Source organism: Manacus vitellinus, unplaced genomic scaffold (genome assembly GCF_001715985.3).
Source record: "Manacus vitellinus isolate BGI_N305 unplaced genomic scaffold, ASM171598v3 scaffold_39_pilon, whole genome shotgun sequence".
Taxonomy (NCBI): domain Eukaryota; kingdom Metazoa; phylum Chordata; class Aves; order Passeriformes; family Pipridae; genus Manacus; species Manacus vitellinus.
In genome coordinates, this window is record NW_021940534.1 from 1,522,910 (window position 1) to 1,550,365 (window position 27,456).

Below are 27,456 nucleotides of genomic sequence, written 5' to 3' on the forward strand. Positions count from 1 at the left end.
TTTCCTTGTGGGGCAGGCTTAGGATCATTGGCAAAGGCCTTGTTTAAACAACCAAGACAGCTTATTCACTTCTGGGTCTGTGTCCAGGCTCCCAGTGTTTCTATCACATCAAGGTGAGACCTGTGTCTACAACTGCTCTCCCTACAGTGGTAGTTTCAACTCTAGAAGGACCATGAGTACACAGCCCAGGTCTCCATCTGGATAACTGGGCACCCATTCCCTGTCAGCATGTTCAGAGACCAAACCCCCCACTGAGAGCGTAGCCTAAGCATCCTAATTTGGTACCGCTTCTGCTAATTAACAGGAAACGAAAAACGCTGCTGATACTTAATATTTGTCCTTTAATGACTGTCAGCTGCTCTGAAATCATACAGAGAACTTAACTGGTAGTTGTGCAGGTGCAAAACAGCTACTGGTAATAAAGCAGAATGTCTTGACAGTACTTCTTAAGAACTACTAAAACCAAAGATCCTCAGCAGAGCTCAGAGTGATCTGAAAAGCTTTGAAAACCAGTCACATTATATGGAATCAATTCTTATCATTATGAATGAACATCTGCTTCCAGTAAACTTGTAGAGAGAAAAATATTTAACGTGAATCTCCTTTAAAGTCTCAATACTCCAAGATCTACCAGATTAGGGATAATAGCTAAAGATAACTAATGAAAGCCAAAACTCCTAATTTTATTGCTACTCCTCTCTTTTGTAATGTCACATGTTGTCAAGATTTCCTAACCAGAATATTGGAATAAAAATAAATTATATTTTGCCATTACAATTATCCATCCAGAACCAATTGTTCCACATAGTTTGAGAAACAGTGTTTCCCAACAAGATGTGACTTTCATTTGAGCACCCTGGTTGCTACCATAAAATAAGCTAATATAGTAGTAATTATAGAGTGTATATTTTAATAGCAGTATATTCCCTGCCACCTGCAACAGGCAGGCAATGCGAAAGAAGTGTAGTTTTGTACTGGTAAATGCAGAAGATTTTCATTCTAAACTAGAAAGAAATAACAGCTAACCCTGTAAAAATAGTTATATTTTTAATTTAGTTTGCTGAATGGGCAAAAAATTACTTGCAATATAAAGTATTATCTTTGCTCAGAAAGTCTCTCACAATATGTAGGTTTTACAAATCACTAGGTAGCATTTTCTGTTAGGTATCCTTTCATGATCATGGAAATTCCGCTTAAGTAAAAAGAAAATCAACTTAAAATCCTGCAATTTATCCAAAGCCATCCCAGGACACCACTTCCACACAACATTCAAACCTCAGACTTGTTTAACTTTTGTGTCTCCTTGGCACACTGTTCACCAATGGCAGCTATGCCAGCCTTCCACTTCATATACTAAGCAAAACCACTTTGTTATATATAAAGTAGCTTTGGGAAGGAAAGAAAGAGCCCTCTCATAACTGTAAATGCAATCCCTAAAATAAAGCATTGAACATGACACAGCACATTTTGAAAAAAAAACATACTCATGAATTGATGAGCCAAAGAAAGTGCTGTACAATCAGCTATAGAAAAACTCATTGCATAAATAACCTTACAGTAGACATTTGTTCTCTACTCAAAGACCACTTCACTGTATTTCACAATACTTTTTCTATTACTAGCTGTCTTACACAAGTCTGCTATATATTGTGATTTGACAAGTCTGACCATGTAAAAAATTTAACTACTTACTAAAAGTTGAACTTTACAGAAAAAACATTAAAGTTAAATAAGAAAAAAACTCAATAGACTACTTTCAATTTGAGATAGATTACTTTGTCAATGAAATTTTGTGAATTATTGAAGTTGTAACTTCAAAACTACTGTGGAGGTCAGACAGGAAACATGACCCATACAAAGTATGCAAAAAACCCTCCATTTCAGTACATTTTAACACTTAGTCCAATGTATTAAGAAAGTATGCAGCATGTACGAGAACCCTACAACACACTATTTGTGCACATTACACTGAATTTAAGATATTACAATAATATACAAAAAGAAAAACAACTTATTTCAGAGGTTAGAAATCTACAAGATATAGGCTGATACTTGTTCAATCACGGCTATTTCAGCCATCTCTTTTTAATCAGCTGGTTTAAATCAAGTTTATGTTTATACAAATAATCTGAACACTCATGTAAATTATTACAGCTCCACCATCTGCTGTCATCTAGTTACCATTCTCAGCTGAGTATTGATCTTTTATTTTAAAAAGTGACCAAAAAGATTAAGGTTTGGACCCTAAAGTATACTGAAATAAATGCCTACTTAACCTACGTCATGTATGCAAAACTCTCAAAACCCACCAGCTAAATAAAGTCACAGAGCTAAATTTTGACTGAAAAGCCTAAGAATTTCAAAAATCTTCAGAAGTCATCTTGGAGAAAAACATCAAAAAGAGTGATGCTGTCAGGCACCACCTTACAGCTGCTGTCACACAGATGTCATACTATTATCTACCATATTATGGAAGTCCAAGAGTGGTCCACTAATTACTTGAAATGGCTTGCAGACAAGTAATGCAGCATATCCTACAGCTTGGAAATTCTTGCATAGAGTTATCCTACCCAGATGCTGCAATACAGAAGTGACTGAAGAAAAATTGGGAGTATCTGACCACAACACTAAAGCTAGTTCTGGCAACATACTGATGATAGAAATGATGCTTCTAGATGTTAACTGCAATCTTACCAAAGTGTGATCACCTGAATAAAGCATTTTAGAGAACTTCTTTGGGTTGAGATTTATGGGCCTGTAATAAAATGTCCTGAAATATAGGTCTTCTAATCCATTTTCAGTGTGTTTCACAATGGAAACATCCCATCTTTCGAGCCTATCAAGTTGTGTACTGCAGGAATATATACATACTAAACACTGCAAACAACATCAGTCTCTCTTTTCTTATATGACTCAATCGTGCAGTTATACAAAATAATCACATACTGTTTTGCTGCTGTTCTTCTAAGATATTTGAGTTCTCCCAACAACAACTGCAAAGTGGAATAACTTTTCATCACACATCTGTAACTCTCTGCATTTTTCACTAGAGCTTCAGCAACACATCTTCTGAGAAAACAGAAGTGATTGTTGAAGAGACTGTGGCTCAGTAACTCAGCAAGAGATTGAATAATGACTTTGAATTGCTTAAGTCTTTCACTTGATTGATGAAGTTTCTGCAGCCCAGCTGCAGCAAGCTGGCAGCAGTAAATTCTCCATACACTGCAAACTAAGTATCTGACTATTTCATCCCTGTTTCTAAGTATGTGAAAGCTGGAGCCAAAGCCTGTCATTTTACAACTCAGTACTTGCTTCTTTCCTTATGTCCTCTAACAGAGGTACTACTGTAAGGCCAAATAAGAATAGAACTCCCTGGAGATGCCTGCTGTGAGACATGTCATAGCATTTCTTCAAGAAATTTCAAAACAATAGCTTAAGGGAAACTTTTTCCATTAGAAATCAAGTTATTTTGAAACAGTCAATATTTATAATAAAGGCCATAGTGCAGCAGATGAATAGAATTACTGATTTTTCAATCCAAATGTACAATACTTGAAGTTAAAAGTACTTTCCAAAATTTCACATTCGTTGTCAGCAAAGACAAATAAAACTCCAGTATTCTTTCTTGTTATATTGAGTAAATACATCTTTATGGTAATATAATGTGGACTTTGTGGCATATAAACACAATTATAAGAGGACAGACAAGTCTGATTTTTTTTCCCACACATACCATAAATCTAAATAAAATTTAAATAGTTAACTTAAGAAAGATCATAATCCTGACTATATTGCCCAGATCTTCTCTTATCTTTGCCAGATTTCCTTGCTGAATAGTCCAAAGTTTCTTCAGAATTTTTCAACAGCTGTGCAGTGCTATCTGAATAACACTATTCTTATGCTACTTATAAATGGCAGCTTCTCTCCTGCTCAGTGACTAGTTATCGATTTCAAAATCACCCATCTTGTACTTCTAGCTTTCTGAAACATTTCCTGAACTTCTTCTCCACCAAAACAATAAGTGTTTTTACACATCTTGTATTTCAGTTACTGACCATTTCATAAAATGCCTACAGGTTTTAGAAAATTGTGCTACTAAACAAGAAACCTGATAGACAGGATTCCTGTCTATCCTAACAGACAATCCAATCCACAGCAATGACAGCATTAATTCTACAAACCTAAGAGAGGAGCTTGGCTTTTAACAAAAGCAAAAGAAAAAGGCATTTGCAATCTTAAAGGAGAACTTTCTGTGTGGATAATGTAGAAATTAGAATTTATGAACATGGGCTTTGATTACAAAAAGATCTGTTCCCTGAATACTACTGATAGAAATAGCCAGAAGTTCATCACTGGCATTAATGAGGTTCATTATGGATCTCTAAATAAGGATGGATTTAAAAACACTTTTAATCATTGGAGACCTACTTCTTACTAGAACAGCTGCAACACTCGGAGTCATAAGCAAAACCCAGTGGATGTAGTTTGTACATGCAAAGAGGATGGGACATCAAATGTTGCATTTATTGCTCTGCTTTCAATTCAAAGTATTTGATACAGAAAATGAAGGAGCTGCTACAGCAGAATTACCTCTGTATTGTAAAATGTACATTTAATCTTCCAGAATGCCTCTTACCGGCATCATTTGGAAATCTGTATTTTTGAAACATAGGCAAAATTTAAAGAACAAATATTAAGAAACAATAAAGCTATCATAACTACCAGACTTACATGAGTTTTAGACAGATACTGGTACAGATAGTGTACTGCAGGAAAAACTTTTGATGTTTGATTGAATCCACGTGACATTATAAATATTCTAGTAAACTTAAAAGCTGTTAGGTTTTGTATAACTCTCAGAAACATCCCAGAACTTCTCTTGGAAATCCATTACCAGAAAAAGCAATGTATCCCTAAACAGGGGTTTAAGAATCCTAGGGAGGCTCATGAAATTTACTTTATAGGTTACTGTCTTATTCTTTAAGAAACCAGAGATAGAGTAAAATGACCAAATTTTACAGTTTTTCTATTAAAAAAAAAAAAAAAAAAAAAAAAAAAAAAAGTTCCTTGCATAGAACTTCATTTGAGCAATCCTAAAATGAAAATGAAATATTCCTTATGGTAGGACTAAATTTTGTAAACAGAGGTGCACATCACAATGAAAGCATGGCTTTCTACCACAAAGGCACTGCCAGACACAGCTATGACTATTAAGAACATCAATACAGTAACAAAGTCATAATGTATCACAATCATTACCTGTGAAAATAAGATGCTTCAATGTCTGACTTTTTTTGTAGGGATAAAACTCCTTACCTTGAAAAGACTGTTTGGCTCTGTCCACTAGTTCTTCAATTGGATAACTTGCTAGATCTCCTCTGGCATGCTTAGTTTTACAGTAGGTACATGCATTGAGACACCTGTTTAGAAAATTAAAATACTCAGTGTTTCTAACCGAGAAAACTTTTATGTGCACAGCTATATTTTAAAGTACATCTGGAAAAATGAGCTCCTGTATCTATGACGAGAAAATAGTAGTATTCCATTTTAAAATCAGTGAAATAGTCTGAAAAGTGTTTTGCCTTCCTAACTTCTTTCACCTTCCTAACTTCTTTTCACCTTCATCTATATAGAAGGTGAAAAAATGATCAGTGGAAACCACGTACAAAACCCAAGCGTTGGAATTCACATATTTTTAGAAAGTCATAGGTTAATAATTGTCCATTACTAAAGAGGAATCTTCAGGCTTCCAATCCCACTATTATACAAAAGATCCAACCCGAATAAGTCCTGAAAGGCTTCAAGTAGATTTTAAAAACAGCGTGTATTTTTGAAAACACATTTCAGCTAATTTTTCCCTCTCTCCTTTGACTTGTATAAACAAAACAAATAACGTAATGAGGGCAGAATCACCAAGTAGAAAGGCAGCTTGGTACAAGAGATTGGGGAACTAATGAAAAGTCCCATAAGATAATGAAAGAATAATGTGAATGCTTTTAATTTACCTGACAATATAGTAAAGGCAGACTAATTCGAAGTACAAGGAGGGAAAATCAAAGCAAACAAAAACTACCACTCACTGTAAGTTTTTCTTAGATTAGTTTTTGGTTCCTGGTAGTGCCATGAATGCAATAAGCAGAACATTAAAAGAAGCTTGTTGTGCTTCTTTTTTTTTTTTTCCTTCTCCCCTTTTTAAAGCTGATATTGCCCTACAGCTATTTTTTTTGCATGGGGTTGTTGTGACTCATATGTAGGACCTGGCACTTCACCTTTTTGATACTCGTACCATTGGCCTCAGCCCATCGACCCAGACTATTCAGCTCCCTCTGCAAAGTGAGCTACCTGCTCTCCAGCTGATCAACACCCCTGCCCACCTTAATGTCATCTGCAGAACTATTGAAGATGCACTTGATCCCCTACTCCAGGTCATCAATAAAGACATTAAAGAGGACAAATAAGACATTTGGGGGCCGGAAAAGGTGAATGTTCTAACTACAGGAGTATTACTATAGAACTTTCAAAACAGTACTGAAAAGGCAAAGATAGCACCAGGTGGGTTCTGATGAAGGCATCAGCTACAAGACTGTTTACTGCTTGGATCTATTTTTTCATCTCTTACAATGTCTAGTATCTCCATGATTAGATGATTACTGCTTTGCAAACTCTAAAGATTTTCCTTCACAAAGACTGCTCTCACATGTTAGTTCTACTTCATTTGCAAAAGCAGTGGTTCAGATAGGGCAAAACACTGCACAAAATGTTTGCTTAGGTGCCCTCTTGCCCCTGCATATCACCTCCATTCAACAGTCTTATTTTCTTCCAGAGAACATCTAGATAGTTTGTGATTGTCTCTGCTAGACTGGATATGTTTATTATTTTTCCTGCCTATCAGACCCAAATATCTGATTTTAGCATCTACTTTAGATTAGAAAACTAAAATATACTGCTTAACCACAGCAATCACTGTTCCATTAACTAAAAATATATACAAAAAAGGCTGCCAGTAAAATATCCAACTGTCTGTTAAAAATAGGGGAAAAAAAAATCCCTAAATCTGAACCTTTACAACTTGCTCCAAATAACTGATTCATTCCCACCCAAACACAACTTATTCATCAGATGTATCTCACCTTTCCTTTGCAAATCAGAAGCTTTCATTGTACAAGATCTGAAGACTGATTAAAAGGTAATATTTGAAATGAAGAAAATGTAAGCAGATAATTGGTTTATGCTTTCTCTATGTAACCTATGTAGCAAACAAAAACGTTTTCTTCTAGGTCACTAACATCTAAAGTATGCCACAAAAGGCTCTCCCTCAAAGCCCACGGATTACTCCTTTCTCATCCTCCTATCCTCCTCCCCATACACAACTCTTTCAAATTCCTTCAGTTCTTCCAGGGTTGCAAAGCATGTCTCCCTCTTTTTTTCCCCCTTTTCCTTATTTTCTTTTTTGGTTTGTTTTTGAAGCACAACTCTCCATTCAACCAAACACTTCATCTGTAAGCAGGCTCCTATCCAGACATCCCACTGTCACATTCCTTCCCCTCTACATCGTTCACTCAGTTAAAGCAGCCTTCTTCCACACAGCTACACAAAGATGGATTGGTAATGCATATTGCCATGTCCTCAAGAGCACTACTAAGCTTGCCTCTGGTAGCCTGGCCTCGTGTGTCAGTGGGGGCCAAAAGCCAGAATTCCCCTCCTCTTCAGCAGGACGGGGGCAGCTAACATGAAGAAGGGGTCTACATACAGATGGGGAGATCAGGTACCAAGTACTGTCCTAGGCAAAACAGACTCAACTGGATGGCCAAAGATTGCAAGCAAACTCCTATCCCTTCACAAGGGCAGCTCACAGGCAATATTGTATTATTTTCTCCATATTTTCACAGTAGTATTATATTATTTTCCTAGAGATAACTAAGGCAAGGTGCTGGTTACTGCACCGCAGCTGCAGAGGGACCTGGCAGGGGCATTAAAAGGCAACATTCCTCACAGCTCTTCCAGCAGTGCAGATGGCAAACAATCCTCTAGCATTTCAATAGCCACTTTCATGACAAGAGAGCAAAGCAAGTAAAAATAATTATTTGTCCTATATAGGCTAACCCACAGATTTAGGTTTGAGGTTTGGGGTTTTTTGGTGGGTTTTTTCGTTCTAGAGTTGTCCGGTTGGTTTTTTCCTCAACCTTGCTTTCATTTCAAGGAAATATAAAATCAGTTTCACAGCAGACATGTCTGCCCTTCTAGAACCAACACAAAAAGGTGTGGTTTACACTGATGATTTTTGTACTAATCTTTGTTTTCTCCAAAGAATATAACATTACCAGCTACTTTCTCAATCTTCTCAGGTCATCAAGAAGAGATCTAATTGGTGACAATCCAGGTTACTTTAACATCCTCCCTTTCACCCACAGAATTCTGTCAGCCATCAGTAATGTAGGTATGTATCAAGATTTTATTTCTTGGCATGAATTTATTACCCTTAAATTTAAGCTGGGATTTGGGGGGAGAAAAACAAAAACCAAACAAAACAAAAAAACCCACCACCACTAACAACTTTTATAATTTACTGAAATTTTCAAATTCTGATTTCCTACAAGTTTGGTGTAAAAGTGAGTTTCAATAAAAATATTATTACAAAGTTTTTGTCATCTTGGAGGAAAACACTGCTTTTTTTAGACTTTCAAGTGTGTCAATTGATCATAAGATTCAAAAAACTATAATGTTAGTAAGTTATTTAAAACAAACTTCTAAATTTATTCCTGTATAATAGATCTAAATAAATACAAAATCTAAACTGGTATTGTCGTACAATAGAAAGGATTACTTATGCTATTTACATGGTATTTTTCTGTTTCCTTATCATGTATAGTGTGTTTATAAAACACAGCATGTTACCTCTTTCTCTCTTCTCCTTACAATTTATGCACAAATCATATATTTCCTTACTACGTATTTTGCTTTGTATTTGTGTAGCAGTATTTGAAAAGCTCTACAGCAAGAGTATTAAACACTAGAAGTATTAAGCACTAAGTAACAGTACTAAGTACTGAAACTTATACCTTGAGGATAAGTTTCACATCTTCCTTCAATGCTCCTTTCCTACAAGACTGGGCTACCTGAAAACATACAGTAACAGAAGTTCTTCTCTGGTACTTCAATAAACTTTGTCACAAAGACAGAATGGAAGTGTGGAGCAAGAAGTATGAAGAAAGAAGGGGAAGCTATTTTCCAAATATCCACAGTATTATTGTATTATTTCTCCACATTTTCATGGTATTATTATATTATTTTCCAAATATTCATAGTATTATGTGGGAGTGTTTCCAAGAGTTTTGTTACTATGGTCTTTAACTACAACTTCAGAGGGTTTGTTGATTTATTTTTGGGTAGGAGCTGAAAGCTGGGATTTGGAAACAAATTTTTTTCCAAGTTTTGCTGCACCAGTTAACTTGTTCCTACTATAAAAAAAAGTATTGTGGAATGCCTACATAATTTAGTTTTTATCTTCCTTGGTATTTAAAGAGATTATATAACAAAACCAAAATGAGGCAGACTTAGATGTAACATAGAAAGAGATCAATTTTAGAAAGTAAATCAAAAGAGGCAAAACTTTTAAACCCTATTTGTACCATATTTGTTAATTCCAACCTGGAAAAAGAAATAATCTATTGGGCTACAGCTGACCAACAAAAAGATGCAGGTTTCAACTATTTGTAAAAAAGCTGAACGAACCATTTTTCATAGATTTGAGAATTACCAATTCTTGAAAATAGAAATTTAAACCAAACCATAAGCATAAGAAAGTATCTGTAGTGGTTTTTTCCCTAGTAAGCCAGCCTCTGTTGCAAGTTTCCAGCACAACAAATTACTCACATGCCCATGCTGTCACATATTCAGACCACAGGCAGTGGAAAAAGACTGTTGGGAACTCTGAGAATCTGAGCATTGCTTCTTACGAAGTGGCATTCACCAGCAAGTGGATCACCAGCCCAATAGGTAAAGCTCTCCCTAAAAATCACCCTACAATTTGGCTATTGCTCAAACACACAGGACTAGGAGCTGCAAGAGAGCATTTGTGTTTAAACTGGAAGCCTTTTTCAAGCATTTAAAGCTGGTTTGCAAATGTTAGTTCATATTAATACAGGTCAAAGGTTTCTTCTGCACAAAGAAATCACAGACATTTCTAGAAAAAATAATTAATGATCATTGTGTTCATAGTTACCAGTATGTTTTGGATAAATTTTATAGTGATTCCAGAAAAAAACCCTGAGTCCTGGTTTTCCAACATACTAAACAGATTAAGGTATTTTGAATTATTAACCTTTTGCTTTGCATTATTAACCTTTAATCAGCTATGTGCTCAACACACAGAACTCACAGCAAAGTAAAATATTATTCACAGATAAATTACTACCATGTGGCTAATTAAAAACTTTCTGAACATGTTACCAAACTGTGTAGCATCAACATTTTGGTCAAGTGTCTGAAATTTTCTTGTAGACATAGGTAACAGTGGTATTCACATTGTTTAGCTAGTATGTGCTCAAGTTGTGCATTAGATTAACCACAGTCTTCATTTTCAAAACAGTACTATTGCTCATAAAACACATATTTAACATGAAAGGCTACCCCTTGCAGATGGAACTAATTATGAGTAAGAATGCTTATGACACAGCAGACATATAAAGACCTTCCTTGAGCAGGACTAATCAGTGGATTTCAGCAGCAGATGAGAATGAGGTACAGACACGAGGAGCAAAATCTTGGTTCCTCTTAATGGGACTTGTGCCACTAAGTTTAGTGAAGACAGGATTCCACCCTCAGATATGAAAAGTATAAAACATCTTCCATTCAAGAATCAGAAAACAACTCAATTACAGATCTTAATGAGCCATTAGTGTGCATGTCACTCAAATTGAAAGTGATTGATCAAGACCAGACATCTGTGAGCAAGATGGGAGAGCTGAATGCTGCAACAGTGTCACATGATAGAGAAGATCACTGCTGCTCTGCAAGTGGGTAATTTTGGGGAAATGTTCCTTTAATATCTGGAATAATCCAGTAAATTCTTGCTTGGTAACAACCTAGTAAAATTCCTGTTTGGCATCATTCTGGTGAAAAAAAAGAAACCAAAACCAAGCAAACCTCAGTCCTGAGTTTAACAAATTAGAAATTTGCATACAATCATTAATCACAATTCAGACTAAACACTAATGTGAGCCTTTATGAGATTTGACTAGGTATACATATTCAAGATTTTATGAAGTTCACCCTATTGAAAAAAAAATAATAACAAAATTCTGCCAGTAGTGCAGTGCCCATAATCATCACATCAGTATAAACATGGAAAGATTGCTCATCACTGTCTCCCACAACATCTCGCTGTGTCTACCATCAGACTTCCTTAGGCAGCCTCAATAATTCCAGGCCAAGAATATTTTGTATTAGTAAACTGTGGTTTTCCTGAAAGGGGAGTGTCATTTACTTGTTTCAAAATACAGTTTGCAGAAGAGATTTATGCTTTTATAAGATACTTTTAGAGTTTATATCAAATGTAATTTTGGTAAAAATGCTCTGTAGTGTGAATAAAGAGAAAACTCCCCTTGCAGGCTTGACTGAGCAAAAGAAAGATGAGAAATACATACTCCCAGTAGATGAAAAGGAGATGGATACTAATCACAAGTTGCTAAACAAGAGGTAGTAGAATTCTAAAAACATTTTTCTCCTTAGGCTACAAAGTTTTGACAACCTAAGAACAGCACTTACACTTTATTTATAGTTAAATATCATACTATATTTATAGAATTAAATTACATTAATATTTCATAGTATTCTGTCTCTATGAAGTCTACTTTGTACTTCCAAAATTTCTGAATTCCCTCAAATAACTGCAAATGGATCAGGAGGGGAAAAAAAAGTAATTCAGAAGAAAATAAAAAATAAAATTAAAAAAAAAAGAGCATGCCTAATATGCCTGACTTTTTTTGGGGGGGAAACTGTTCTTTTGCTTGAAGTTTGCACATTTTAGAATAATTTCCTGTCAAATATTTGGGGCACTAGAGGAGGTTTGCACTTTAAAAGTACTCAGGATTTAAAATACTTTTGAAACAGTGGCAACCTATATCTCATGAAGGCTAATTAGTCTAAGCAGAAAACAACATTGTTACAAAAACACTGTTTCTAGTATCCCAGCTTGTTGAGACTGAGCTTGGACACCAGCCACAGGTGCTATGCTACACAGCACTCAAGGTTACAACACTTTCGATTTGAGAAAAGCAGGACTCGTCTGAACCTTCGTAGCCAACTATTTGACAAATATGCTCTGATAAAAATTCTGCTCTGAAAGTGCAATGCCAGCCTAAAAAAAAAAAGTCTCTCAAAAAAAGTTTTAGCAGAAAATAGGATGGCACTTCAAGTAATACTATACAGTGCATGGGACTGTACACGCTCTTATCAAAGTAGAATGCAACCACAAAATGATGGTTTTTAATTCTGCAACCCACGCCATGCTCAGCAAAATGGCAAGAAAGTGTATTATAATTTTGTTCTCTGAAGAGCTTTGAAGCCGGTGCTTTATTAGGTAATGTCTCACTAGTTACTAAGCAAAAGGAATTTGGAGAAAAGGCACCTCCATTGGTTTGATAAGCCATAATATGTTTTAATTTTGTACTTCAAATATTTGCATTTTGTGAAACTGAATTCCTACAGTCAAGTGCAGGTAATTCAAAGGTCACAGCTGTGTAGTTATATCATCATACATTCACCTTGCTCACTTCAAGGTCAATGATTTAAATATCAGCAAAATCAAGTGCATCAATGGCGCTTTCCAATGCCTGTCTGAATAACTTCTTGAATAATTATTCTGGCCACATAGTTCTGCAATTGTTTTAATTAATTCATTAAGGTATTCTAAATTGATATTACAAGATAAAACATTCCACTGTTAAGCTGCATACATTTGTGTTCTGCATCCTCTCTCAAAATGGTGCATTGCTAGATGCTTACTGGAAACTGCAACGTTTTTTTCACTACATTGAAACTAAAGTTCTCTGATTCACAGAGACTTAAGTCATTTTAAAAGCATTTCCAAACATCTGCTTGGCTATGTATATCACAGCTTTGGGGGCAGATTATGACAGGCATTGATATCAAGAAAGGGACTCAGTTGAAATAGCACAGGCAGATAAATCAGGTTCTGTGGTTGCACGGAGCAGAAAATGCCATGGCACTGTAACTACAAGTAATCAATTCCTCCAGCACTTCATAAAGAACAACAATATTTGAAAGATGATGACTGCTGGTCTCAGGCAAATAGTAGTAATGAAGATGGTAAAAAGAAGAGTTATGACAGAAAAACCTTAGATAGAAAAGATACTTTCTTACATATCTGCTCACAGCTCATCCCCAAGACACAATGGCAGAATACCCAACATCACTATTTCACCATGCATAAGGCACTATTACTTTCAGACTCTTTCTATTGAACAGCAGTGGTTGGAAAATGACCTGTGTAGACAGGATTCTTGGAGATTTGCTTTAATTTATAAAGTTTTAGAGGACTGACTTGACAACTGCCTTAGTATTTAAAGAAACAAATAGTGCAATTTTATTAAAATTCTGCTGGAGGCAGATGACTTAGCATAACTAACACAGAATGTGCTGCAAAACATAATTGGGATAGTAATGAACAATTTCATAAGCTTTTAAAAAATCAGCTTTTGAAGGTTTTTTTAACAAAATACTAAGAATTTAATTAAAATTGTGATTTCTAGGGGTGTAGGGGTGTGTAATGAGCATATTTAAAGTTCTGTTTCAGGAATGAAGCATCACAGCAGATCTCCAAGACTGGAAGGAGAAGGGTAAAGGGAGTCAAGTGTCTTTCTACAAGCAATCTACTTCATTTACCATGCATCTTCACAACATTAGCAGTTCCTGAATCACCCCTACAGAAAACATGGTTGAAAAGCAGACCACTGCCTGTGATAAGGGCTATTGTTTTTACTTCCTGAATGGCTTTTGGGACAGACTCTTTTAGAGTGGTGAAATCTCACAGGAAACATTAGGCTGCAGTTAATTCTGTAACATACAGCAGGTACCACTCAGATTCTCGGCATAAAAGGCATTGTTTTTGTGCTGGTCAAAACATCCTGGGGGGAAAAAAAGTTACATTTCAGCAGCACTAAAACTACCAGGCTTAATTTAGAATTTATCTGAGGTTGCCATCAGACCAATTTCCAAAAAACCATTTGTAAAATGTCTGTGGGAAAGTGGATTTGAATTGTCTGGGTAAAATAATGGAAATAAGTGCATAAAGAAAACAAACTCACCACTTATAATCTAGAAAGAATCCCTTCCCAATGATTGCATCAACACAAAGCTTTCTGACCCCAAATGGTTGTGGTAGCTGTAGAAATTTTAGAAGCTCCAATGTGGACAAGGATATAAGCATTATCTGCAATTAATACTATGCTGTTGCTCCTAAATGTCATTTCTATCTTGTAGTACAGTGGTTAGTCTTGCTGGGAAAAAAACTGTTCTGTGCAGCAGTAGACACATTCATGCTTCAAGTACATATTCTTTGCTATGTATTACTTTGTCAACTTAAAATGAAAGAAGACCACACATTTCAACATAATTGCCCAATCCTAAATCTAAAATTTTCCAAGCAATTTAACGGACTGATTTACAGTTATTCTTACAAGAATCCAATGACTGATGTCTTCTAAAAATAGAAATTTATACCAGGGTCCTGATGTTTGCCTTCAAGAGTCTTCAAGGGGATTTTCAGAAGCAAATTAATCCCCTCTTCACACAGTTATAGAGCTAAGTCAGTCAGACCATGGACACAACTTCCTTACTACCCATGTATCTCTTAAATAAAATGCAAGTTAAGGTACTCACTTTGAATAATTAGGGAAACAAACAGTAATGAATTATTTTATTTTCATTATTTTATAATGTCATTATTTTATTTTCATTATTTTATAATGTCATTGTTTGAATATATTTAACTATATTTTGCAGAATTTAAAATTAGTGACAGTGCAGAAAAACAGGAAACTGTAGTCTTTCATTACTAATGATCCTCAACTTCTCCATCTGCTTTATTTCTCTAAAATTCTCTCCTTCTAATGATTCCTCAGATCTTTTCTTCTACTTTATTTTTTTCCTACCATTTTCTTAACCTTTTCCTCTTGTCTTGCATTTGGTGACTGTTAATGCCATGTAATGCCACGTTTGTAACTCTCCCGCAGTGTCCTCATGTCCCAATAACTTGGAATGGTATGACATTCTTCCAAGCTAGTTGGCAAGTGTTTGTATGCTTTGATTTCCTCTTTAACTACTCAAGTCTGTGGTGAGCCTGAAATTCTTCCACTTCAACTGCTGCCAGCTCTGACAGAAATCATAACTTGCTAGTCTTTTTTTTTTTATTTTTAAAGCACAAAGATGAACAGCTAGCTTTAGACTTAAGATGATGGGGGTTTTTTGTCCTCTCATGTCCATTGCCACTCAGACAGTTATGGTCAGTCATTTAAAAGAAAATCAGAAAGACCATGACTAAAGCACTTAATGCACAAATCAGAACATTAAAAACAGGCCACAGAACCTCTTGGGGATTCAGGATCTAAACAGCCTTCTAGATATCACAGGCTGGAAAATACACAAGAGGCAGCTCTAGTCATCAAATGCAAGACTTAACAGTAAAAAGGAATGGACAGACAAAACACAAAGTAGCTCAGCAATTCAGTTGTTTACAGGCCTTAGTCAATACTTAAATGGAATCTTTCTTCATATTTCCACATCTACATCTGGTACAACATTATCTTTGCAATGGCTGACTTGAAATATTTTTTCAACTGTAACAAAGACACAGGTTTTTGGATGAGGGGGTTTTTGCACAATCTGCCTATTGAACAGACCCGACAAGCCAGTGTAGCAAGGAACACTATCCAAAGACTTCCCACAGGAACACAGATATGGCTGATGACATCATACTACAAGATGTTTATTTGCTTTTATAAACATGGGTTAAATTGACATTTTCCTTGAGAAGCTGAGTTGTCTGAAGAAAGAAACACAAATCTTGCCTTCTACTAAGAGGTGACCGACCCTGTGGGATGGAGAGGACTGGGAATGTCATATGCCTTAATTTTAGGCAGGCCTTTGCAACAGTCTTATAAAGAATCTGTGAAGTCAAACTGCTGTGATATAGACTGAGTAAGTGGACAACAAGGTGGATTTACTGTCTGGACTGCTGGGATTTGGTGGCTGGTTAGTATTGGTGTTCCTCAGGGACTGACTGATGAAAATGCCACTATAATTTCCTGACTTTATTAACAGCATGGGTGAAGGGATGTAATGCATCTGCAGCAAATCCCAAGATGGAGGTGGGGAGAGCACTTAATGTGTTGAAGGGCAGGTTTTCTATTCAGTGAAATACCAACAGCCTGGAGAAATGGGCTGACAGGAACTCCATGAAGAGAATTGGCCTGTCCATTGTTAGTATGAGGAGATCTTACTGCTGTCTACCAAGAGCTGATGGGAGCAGTGAAGGCACAGCTGGGCTGTTCTCGGAAGTTCAAGGTCACAGGATTAGAAGCAATGGATACACACTGTAATATGAGAAAATTTGATTAAGACCAAAGAAAGTATTTTACTATGACAGTGGTCAAGTACTGGAACAGGCTGCCCCACAGTTGATCTCATCTCTTTGGGATCCTGGACCCCAACAAGGACGCTATTTCTTTCTAGAAACCAAATACTTCCTCTGCTCCAGGTTTACATGTGCATCTGCACGTATGAATGTGAGCACATACGTGTGTAAGTGACACATACGCGAGAAGCCGAGCATGCTTCCAACCCCACCAGAAGCTTAGATTCAACTACTGGGGTAAGAAAAGCTAGAAGATGAGAAATTAATGCAGAGAAGGACCAAATCTGGTCTGTATAAGAAGGACTAGACAGAAACATTAAACGAAAGACACCACAAGCAGTACCAGCATTTAATCATTTTTGTTCCATTTGTAATCATATACATTCAGAGTACGATACTAACATATTGTCTATAAAAACACCACAGCACCTTGAAGGCTAACATGAACAGACAAACAAGTATGGCAGTTTTTTTGAAGCATATAGCAAGTAACCAGTAATGAACAAAATATTTCCAAACATTTCCAAACTCATCCATATATGAGTTCACAAAAAAAAAAAAAATTAGAACACTGATTTTAGAGATTACAACAGAGATAATCAGTTCTGTGCAAATTAGTTTTCTGCTTTTGTCATGTTCCTCCACAGGATAAAAGAATACAGAAAAGGGGCACTGTGTCCATACCCGGAACATTGTGAAAGTGCGTATATGGACATTCTTTGATGCCCATGGAATTGTGAATTGCCATTTAGATTTGCACCTTTTTTCCTGTCATACTTCACCTTCATACAACATTAATGAATATGTGTCTAAGCTTTAAAGAGTTATACTGATGGTAACTGCAAAGCCCGAAATTTAGTTCCCTGAGTGAAGGGTATTTGTGCTTCTCTTACTAAAAACAAGAATAAGTTAAATTTGCCAGTTTTGTTATGAGTTACATATGGCCATATTTAATCTTCTGAATTCACATAACTTGAACTCACTTTAAAGTCCTAAACTCTCTTCAGCAAACACGCTGTTATCACTTGTAAAAGAAATGGATGAGGGGGAGATAGACCTGAATGCATTGTATAAACAACAGAGAGGTTCCCCAATGAGCAGATATGCAATGTCTATGAGCAGATGTGCTCATGTCTAAGGCACTTGATAGAAACTACAGAATCCAACTTTCTAGTCTCACTACACTTGATGGAGATAGGTCTCTATGCTTTCCTTTACAGAAAAGCATTCATCCCTTTGGAAAATAAAGCCATTCAGCTGATCTAGACTAACATAAAAAGAGTTGCTGTATTTATTACACATTTATGTTATTACTTTCATAATTTCATTTCAAAAGGGACCTTTGCTTTTATTCACATATTGACTACACAAGAAAATAAATCAACATACAATATTCAGCAATGTTCATAAAATATTCAGCACAGACATAAGATAAACCATAAATTCCTAAAAAGATAAGAGCAGGAGGAGAGCAGAGATCAGAGTTCTAAGTGGAAATCAGTATAGCAATACTATCTTTGAGACATAACGAGCAGTAAGAGCTATTTAAAAGAATATACATAAATCAGGTACATATTCCTTTGCCAAGATTATATTTGTATTTAAGTCTTGTAAGCATTATATATTAAATTCATTTTATTAAAATCATAGAGAATACCAAGTCTTACTCTTCCTTATTTTGCAGAGGGTATCATAAACTAGAACAACCTATGCAGCTGAATATCCTAAGCACAAAACATATTCATAATAAACACAAACACCCAAGAAATCTGAAATATAGCTGAAGAAACAAAACTGGTTAGCACTGAAAGATCCCATTCCTAGTATTTTAATAGCTGTCAGATAGAGCAAGGGCATGTAGCTATAGGACAAGCAAGAACAGATCAAACTGGAAGACAGTAGGTTTTAGATTAGATATTGGGAAGAAATTCTTTACTAGGAGTGTGGTGATACACTGGAATAGGTTGCCCAGAGAAGCTGTGGATGCCCCATTCCTGGAAGTGTTCAAGGCCAGGTTGGATGGACTTCAAGCAACCTGGTCTAGAGGAAGGTGTCCCTGTCTGGAGCCAGGCTGTTGGAACTAGATGATCTTTAGGGCCCCTTCCAACCCAATCAATTCTGTGATCTTAATTTTCTGTTCTGTTTAACTGACTTTTATTAAGAGGTGTGGCTTCACTCCCATATTTAACTTAAACACTACAAACTGTGGGGTCTCACTTCCACTCAAAGAAGCAACAGTTGAAAAGTACATAAGCTGCTAGAATGAACTGTCAGTATAGGAGCAGGGCCTAGTTTAATGATGAAAATTTCCATTAGAGTCTCTGCAATAAGTTCAGCACCCGTCTGAACCACAAAAATGGGTATGTTATATATTAGCTGGTTATAAAGTGTCTGCACTTGCTTGGTTTTCAATACAGTTGCAAGGATTGTACACCAATGGTGTGAGTGAAACACTGATGCAAGAAGGGAACCTGTAACAACCAACCAGAGGAACCAGACAGTATTTAGAGTAATTTCTGTATTACTCTGATGCTTTCACATACACATATCTCTACACTTGGAAAACACTGACGGTTTCCGCAAAATATTGCTGGATTAGGATTTTAACATGTCCAAGAAACACTTCTGAGATCAGCTGCAGATACAGTAAGACTCTCTTGCAAACCTACTATTTCCCTACAAATTGCAGATACAGGCCAACAGAGACAACACCAGCTTGTGTCTTCTGTTCAAGCAAAATGGCCAAGCCTAATGAAGACATCACTTCATACCTTTAATTCAGAATCAAGGATTATTTACACATTTACAGTGTGCTTGGTGGACAGACATCGCTGTATTATTGTGAATTACAGAATTCTAAGTTACTTCACTAAATATGAACCAACTACACAGTTGACCTTTCCTAAAGATATTGATACTTACATAAATAGTTTAATTTGTAATATTTTCTCTCTATAGCTTAAACCTTTCCTTTACACTCTTCCTCACTTAACTGGTAAATTAAAAACAAAATCTCAAAAGTAGTTGCATTTTATTTTACTAAATAATTAGAATATACCTAAAACAGAAGACAAAAGTTTCAATATGTATTTGACTAGTTATACATCACTATATTATTTTACCCATACTTGCTATTTAGAAAAGTAAGTGATGTATAGTTTTGGAAAGGAAAAATAAATTTTAAAAAAATCAGTTTAAAACCCTAACTTGCAGGAAAAAAAAAGCCTCTACACCAATAATAAAGGGAGTTCTTCTTTAAGCTCTTTAACAAATGACCTAAACAAAACTGTAGGAACAGAGGAATGTGAATGACTAAACAAACCCTTCAGTAAACATTCCCCAGCTGCAGTTTTCAGCCTACTACCAAGCTAAAATGTGGAGACTCAATCTACCTTCTGCAAAATTATAAACTTCAGAAACAAAGCAACATTACATGACATACATGACTCACAAACATAGTCACTGAAAACAAAAACCACTAGACGTTTATCTTAAAAACAGAAAAGACACCAGGTCTGGCACCAGTCTGCAATGCAAGAAAGACCATGTGATAGTTAGACACTTGTGTATTAGTTTAAAAATAAGCTAGATAAGCATGTGATGAGTGACAATTTTGTACTTGACCTTTGCTTAAATAGCTTCTTTTCACAAAGTCCACACAGACATCAACAAACTTCGAAAAAAAAAAAGAAAAAGAAAACAAAAAGCTAAAACTCTACATCTCATCCAGTGTGTTGAAAATAAAGCCTAAAACCAAAATTCTACATGGTTACTTCAGAAAAAATAAAAAACATATGTTTTTAAGGACAAATTCAGAAAAATTATTTTTCTTTACAAAGCATTGAGCTCTTGTAAATCAAGCTCATGAAATTCAGCATGTTAAGTTACAGAGACAGAAGTGTGGGGTGTTTATTTCCAGTGGGAATATTTCACTCTGCCTAGCAGGCAAAGAATTTGGAAATAGAGTTCCTCTTTCCTGAGGCTGACCAGGCCTACAGAATTGCACAGGAAATGCTTTTAAGTCAGGAAATGAGGATGCATTCTGCATGGGACAGGGAACCCTTAATTTAGGGTATTACTTTCTGAAGTGTCAAACCACAACATTTACCTCTGGAGTAAGCATTAAGCAAATCCATCAACATCCACAGTTTTGTATCTAAATCCTTGTGGGTTTCTCTGTTTCTGTTTATATTTATCTAAAATATCACAGAGTGGTGAGGTGGGAAGGGACCTCTGGAGATCATTTAGTCCAATACCTCACTGCTCAAAGTAGTGGCAACTAGAGCAGGTTGCTCAGTACCATGATCAGGTAGCTTTGATTTTCACCAAGGATGGACACTCCACACCCTCTCTGGGCAGCCTCTGCCACTGTTCAATCACCTCTACTGTAAAAGAAGTTTTTTTCTTACATTTAAATAAAATTTCTTGTATTTCAATCTGTGCCCACTACCTCTCGCTCTGTCCCTGGACACCACTGAGAAGAGCCTGGTTCTGTCCTCTTTACACCCACACACACTGAGATCACTTTCATGGCCCTTCAATGCCCCAGTGTCTCGATGCCTCCCCTGTACCACAGAGCCCAGATCTTGACCCAGTACTCCAGGTGTGCCTCACCAGGGCTGAGCAGAGCGGAGAGATGACCTCCCTCCACCCACTGGAGACACTCTGCTGAGTGCAGTCCAAGAGGTTGTTGGCCTCCTTTGCTGGGTCATGTTTATCACATGCTTTTATTTGTGAAAACAAGCTTTAAAAACGTGGTTTGCACATTTTAAACAGAAGGTAATGAGATGTATGAGATAGAGTTTCATATTTTTGGCTAACCTCGCAGTAAGTTTTGTGTTTTACCTCAACATGAATGATGATTTCAGTGCTGATATTAAGTTCCAGGGGCAAAGTTGTTAACCATAGTCCTAGTAGCATAATGCATTTTTCCTCCACTTTCATTCAGTGTATTCAAGATACAGAATAAAGACTTAAAGTCTGTAACCAGTCCTGATGTAGACACTGAGAACCTCCCTAAAATGGGCAAACAACAGTGATTCTGGAAAGAATAATAAATCTTTGTAATTAATCATGACCAAAAGAAGTAAAAAATTAAAAAATTGGATTTTCACTTCTTATCACCACCCCTCCAAGAGCAACCATTCCTTATTCTGAAGTCAAAACCAAATATGGCAACAGCAGAGAAAATTTCTCTCTAAAAGTCAGACAACTGAACTCCATTTGTAAGGATAAAGCCTGTTTGAAGTAACACTGACACAATCCCACCAACAGGCAGCCTGGTTTCTTAACTCCTTGACAATAATAAGCAAACAGGAAAGCAGCAGCTTTCAGACTTGCAGTTGTGTTTGCAAAACAGGACATTAACAGCAACCAAACACAAAATTCTGCTTTCATCATGCAAGCTCATGCTGCCAGGGCTGTTTCATTTGGATTCGCTCTTGCTAACCAGGACAACAAGGTGAGTCCCTAAAGATGGAAATAAGCCAAAGGAAAAAGAGTAGATTAAACAGAGATCTAAAGAGCTGCCTCCTTCACACAATGATAGACACAAGTTAATGTTACACTGCTGACTATAACTGTCAAATTTAGGCTCAGTCCATATAGGTCTTTCATGTTTGGAAAAATGATTTATGTAATGATTAGTCAGAAGCTCCATCAAACAAACCTATGAAACACTTCAAGAACAGTACCTGACATATCGATGTCAACTTTTGGGAATTTTATCTACCAATACACTTCATATGGATAGAGAAACACTGGATCTTAATTTTCTAGACACAGTAGTTGATGCTTATTTGACTGAAGCCTTCGTTACATCTTACAGTATTAACTATACACTATTACTGCACAATACTACACTATTATTATCAGAGTAGAAGGGAATACAGAGCACTTGTACAAGCCTCACTCTGGTGAGGTAACATGTACTAGCACACTGAAAAAGTTATACAACTATTTTTTGTTATAGTCTAAATATGAATCTAAGATCTTACTTTGCCACCTTTTTTTCTTCCAATCAATTGAGTCTGGACTCAAGGAAAAACAAAGATGACAGCTTGAATAAGGGAACTAATGGGTGATCTCTGTAAAGAGAAAGGGAGCATGTGAAAGATCTTCTCTAGTCAGTGAACTAATCCAGTTCAGTTAATCCCAAACACAACTGTGAATCAGTTAGGGTGGGACTGTCTCCAGGCACTGCTCAAATCTTCACTTCTGCATTTGTACTCTTCTACGCAAAAAGAAACCACCTCCTAGACAAAAAAAAAAAGCAAAACAGACATGGTTTTCCATTTCATTCCATAACTGGTATCAAGTTGACAGAGGAAGTAACTACCTTTTGTTTGTCATGACTTTCCCTTCTCCCCACTTTGTACAGTACTGTGCATAGCGCTCTGCAGCACAGGAGTGCAGAAACACCTCAGAGTATTTTCTGTGATCTGCTGAGTACCCTCAGTTCCTAAAGCAGCAACTTACAGAGATATAAGCTGATCCTGAAGGGACCTGAAACTCAAGAGCTCAATCTCATTTGGGCTAACAGATAATTTGTAAAAAAAAATGTGATTTATTAGATATGATTCATGTTGGTGCAATGGAAAAAAACTAAAACAACTAGTCAGAAGAAAATTTAAAGCAAATATTTCAAAAGGTTTTTATTAAGACACCCTGTTGGGAAAAAAAGTTGTGTGTCCACAAAAATTTACCGTTTATTGCCTAAATTGCATCATTGGGGATAGGGGACCCTTCAAGTGCCTCTTTTAAACTTATTTATTCTTGGTACAAACACTAGCTCTTCTAACATGCATCTTGTAGTAAAAGCAAAAGGAGGAACACAAAAATGTGCTCTAAGCATTTTACTTTTCTTTTGAGTATCTGAAGCACAAATAAAACTATCACTGAACTCAGTGCAACTTGTTTTTACAATTAGGAACCTTATCTTTTCCAAAAAAATGTATCATTTCAAGAACAGTCAAGAATAATAATGCAGAAAATATGCAAATTGTGAGACTTTTCAATAACACTAACAGATGAAGAAATAATAGAGATAATGTAAATTATCTTAAAAGTAAGCTCGTAAGCTAACAGGTTAAAAACTTGCAGCTTATTGGAACTTCACAATAAATGTCAAGATTAAAGGTGTTAAGTTTTAATTTTTTCTTTCCCACATAAAGAAGCCATACAAAGAAAGATACTATCACATACAAAACACATGAAATAATATTAATAATCCTGGAACATATCACATTGGATTTTACATCACCCATTCCCTGCCATTAGCACCCATTACCTGCCATGCACAATCTTTATATTCAACTTTACAATTATTATTTGTTTAGTTTTTTCTAAAAGCACCTTTACTTCAGGGATTTTGCTCTTATGTCACATACTGATAGCACAGTTAAGTGCCCTACTCCTCCCTATGTTTCAAATCTTATAAATTCACACAAGTCAATGAGATTATCATAAAAACATGCCTTCGTGTACTTGACAGATAATGCCAAATACAGATTTTATTGAAGACCACACATCTTATTCAGGGAAAACTATTTTTCCATTAAAATTATCTCCAGGTCAAGTCTAAGAACAAATTCAAGCACAAGACATTTCCCAAATCTGATTCTTATTTTTACACTTCCCTAAACACATTTCCCCATCTGGTCTTCAAAACAAATTCCACCTTGACCTGAAAGGGCACAAGAGACACTTCAATCAGACCGTTTGACAAGTTGTTTTCATTTTTAGTGGCATTTAAGAAGTCATACCGATGCTTGCAAAATAGATTGTTGTTATTATTATTAGGCAACTAAAAGTAACCTGATTCTGCTGATGAGCAGTAAAGCCATGAGCACTTAGCTTTAAACACTTAAGTTGTACAACACCTTAAAACAGGACATTAAAACCCCCAGAATAATGAGTACATAAAACACAGGCATTTCTCATACCAACATTCAGCAAGATAGTGTTTTTGCGAAACAATGGTTTCTCTAGTGCTTGTCTTTTTTTTTTTAGTTTGTTTTTTTTAATGGGAAAAGCTGGGGCTAAAGGGCAACACACTATCAATTATAAGTATGACACAGGAGTTTATTTGTCAGTATTTACTGTAATCTGAGAAATGGATAAAATGTTTCTCAGGATTTTGTCCAGATTTCTCTTAGGAAATACGTATGTGGGCGTTAAGAGAAGGGACGCTCAGCAAGGAGGAATTTATCTCCAACCTCAGAAAGCATACTGATGTCAGAATTATGGATATATGAAATTGCCAACAACTTCAAAATGACCTCTTCTCATTCAAACAGACTAGAAAACGTAGCTTGCTGTGTGATCCAAAACCACTTCTGTCAGTAAGCATCTGCCCAGGAGGTAGGCAGGAAATCGCCTGTGTGCTAACCTGCAGTCAGGTTCCAGGATATTAAAGTTCTCATTTTCTGAATTGGTCTTCAAAAAAATTAGGAATGTAGCACTGAAAGGAATGAGCTGAAACTGCAGGAAACTATACGTCGTTGCTACACAAAGCAAAATCAAGTTTTTTTACGCACCCCCCTAACCTTTCCCCCATGTAGCTTAACTTGAAAACTGCAAACTGTGTTAAATTCTGGTGATCTTCCTCTTGGGTTAAGAGAGTCACAGAACTGCGTAGTGTGGGAAGCCACCTAGTGACGGAGGAGCACAAATATGCCTGGAGCTGCCCAAAGTTTTAATGAGATGACGCAGTTGGAGCATGTGATTACTGCTGTTTTTCTCACTGACTTGCAAGTTGTGTGGTGTACTGGAGTTTAGAGAATTGCACGGTGATTTCTGGCAACTTTTATGAGTCTTACTAAGTCTTCTAAATGAAGTGTGAAATAGCAAATTTTCTCAAAATGGGATGTACACAAGAGCAAAAGGAAATGTATCAAAATGTATAAGGAGAAGATCTGATGCAAATTTTAAACTAACTATGGCACTATATGGAGAAAATGTTCAAATTTGTGAGGCTGGGAGGAAATAACCTAAGGGAGGCAAAAGTGCAAAAATGGAAACAATCAAAATGAGCTATTTTCTTCTAACTCAATGCAGAAGTCATTCAGCAGACTCAAAAGAGGAAGTTTTCATGACCCAGAAAAAAATACTTGTAGAATTTACATGTACTTAAACAGCATTTCTCAAAAACTGAGAGCTCAAAAAAATAGCATGAGTACAGAAAACTCTACAGCAAAATTTCAAGGCCAGTAATGCTTGTGTACAAACAATGTGTCATCATGTTTTTCCCTATGGCAAAGAACTTTACCAACATGCACCTTCTGACTCCACTGAAAAACCTCACTGCACACAAACTGCATATGACTGGACCACGTAAAGAGCCGAGTGGATGATGTAGATTAGATGTCAGTTTACTTTGACATGTCACCAAACAGCATCATTGAAGAAATCCATCATCATAACAACAGCGAAATTAAAAATATGTGTTACAGTACAGCTGGCAGTATTAGAATATAGTATGGAGTTGCCATTGTATGTCACTTTGAATAGCAGAATAAAGCCAAAGAAACAACTATTTACAGGAAAAATTCTTAGGTGACATATGTCAGCAAACTTAATGAAGGATTGGCTGAACACTTCTTGGAATAGGACATTCATTAAACACATGCTTATTCTAGACCCATTCAAACAGCATTTAACAAGAGCAATGAAAAATACAATCTCAGAAATTAATACAAGTCTTCAAGTCATACCACAAATGATGTCACAACTGCAGGTATTTGATGTACTAGTCTTTTAAAGACCCTTTGAACCCTATAAATTTCTTTCCTCTCAAAATTATTCTTGGCAGGGGATCATGTTCTAATCCGTATAGGGAAAGTAAAGAAGCCTAGTTCAGGATTATTTTGTCATTGACAGCATGACATCAGAGAAATTCTAAGGCTATAGCTAAGGGTTTTCACAAGTTCTGTACTTGAAATCTCAGGGATAGAACTGAAATTCAAAAAAGTGAGTTCAAGCACTGAATACTCTAAAAACGAGAAAGTAGCATTGTAAAGAGAGTAACGGTGGCAGAAATCATGAAGATGTACAAAGTTGAAAAACAGCACTCATAAAGCATAAGAGGAAAAATTAGCTTGTTTCAGGCAAATAGTGAAAAAATTATATCCTAATTATGTATTTCATACAGGTATTTAATAAACTTTTTATGTATAAAAATCTTTCTTTTTGTGAGGGATCTTCTTGAACTCAAGATCATCTTCCTTTCAGGTTAGCATAGTAGAAGATATTTACTCTAGAAGGATCCACAAAACATCTACATCCTATTCACTATTCATCAAAGCAATTTTGTATAATAGACTAGTGCAAATATCAGAACTACCATGGGCAACAGCAAGAGAAATTGAATATATCAACAGCAAAAGGGAATTTATCATACTAAACTCCAGACAGTCAAAAAAAGTTGACCAGGCCTAATACTACTGTGGAATGAGGAGGACCACGGCCACCTCCACCAATATAGACAAGGGGTAACTCCTCTGCCATCAGCTGTTGATTTCAATGAACAACTAACAGTAAGTTGCATCACAAGCTGGGTTTCTTGGCACTGAAGGAAGCACCCCACAAAATCAGTTGCTTTGATGCTTGGGAGAAGACAGAAATCAAGCTACTCAGGATGGAGGAAACAGCTCTTTTCTGGCCCAATCCATCTACTTTCTTTTCGGCTTTCTTCAATTACCTTTCTACATAAGCTGCTTAAGGAAACTAACTAGCAAAATGCAATACTTTTCTGCACAAGAAGAGTAGGTGAGCAGGCACATCTTCAGCAATGGGGACGCAGA

The 27,456-nt window shown here is 36.2% G+C and overlaps 1 protein-coding gene across 1 annotated transcript in view; it reads right to left on the reverse strand.

Moving 5' to 3' along the window:
• CDKAL1 (CDK5 regulatory subunit associated protein 1 like 1) overlaps nucleotides 1-27,456 on the reverse strand; it is a 408,038-nt gene that overhangs the window by 218,819 nt on the left and 161,763 nt on the right. The window contains exon 8 of the mRNA XM_018077689.2: nucleotides 5,317-5,420. Coding sequence (XP_017933178.1) covers nucleotides 5,317-5,420 — 104 coding nt within the window. The remainder of the gene's footprint in view (nucleotides 1-5,316; nucleotides 5,421-27,456) is intronic.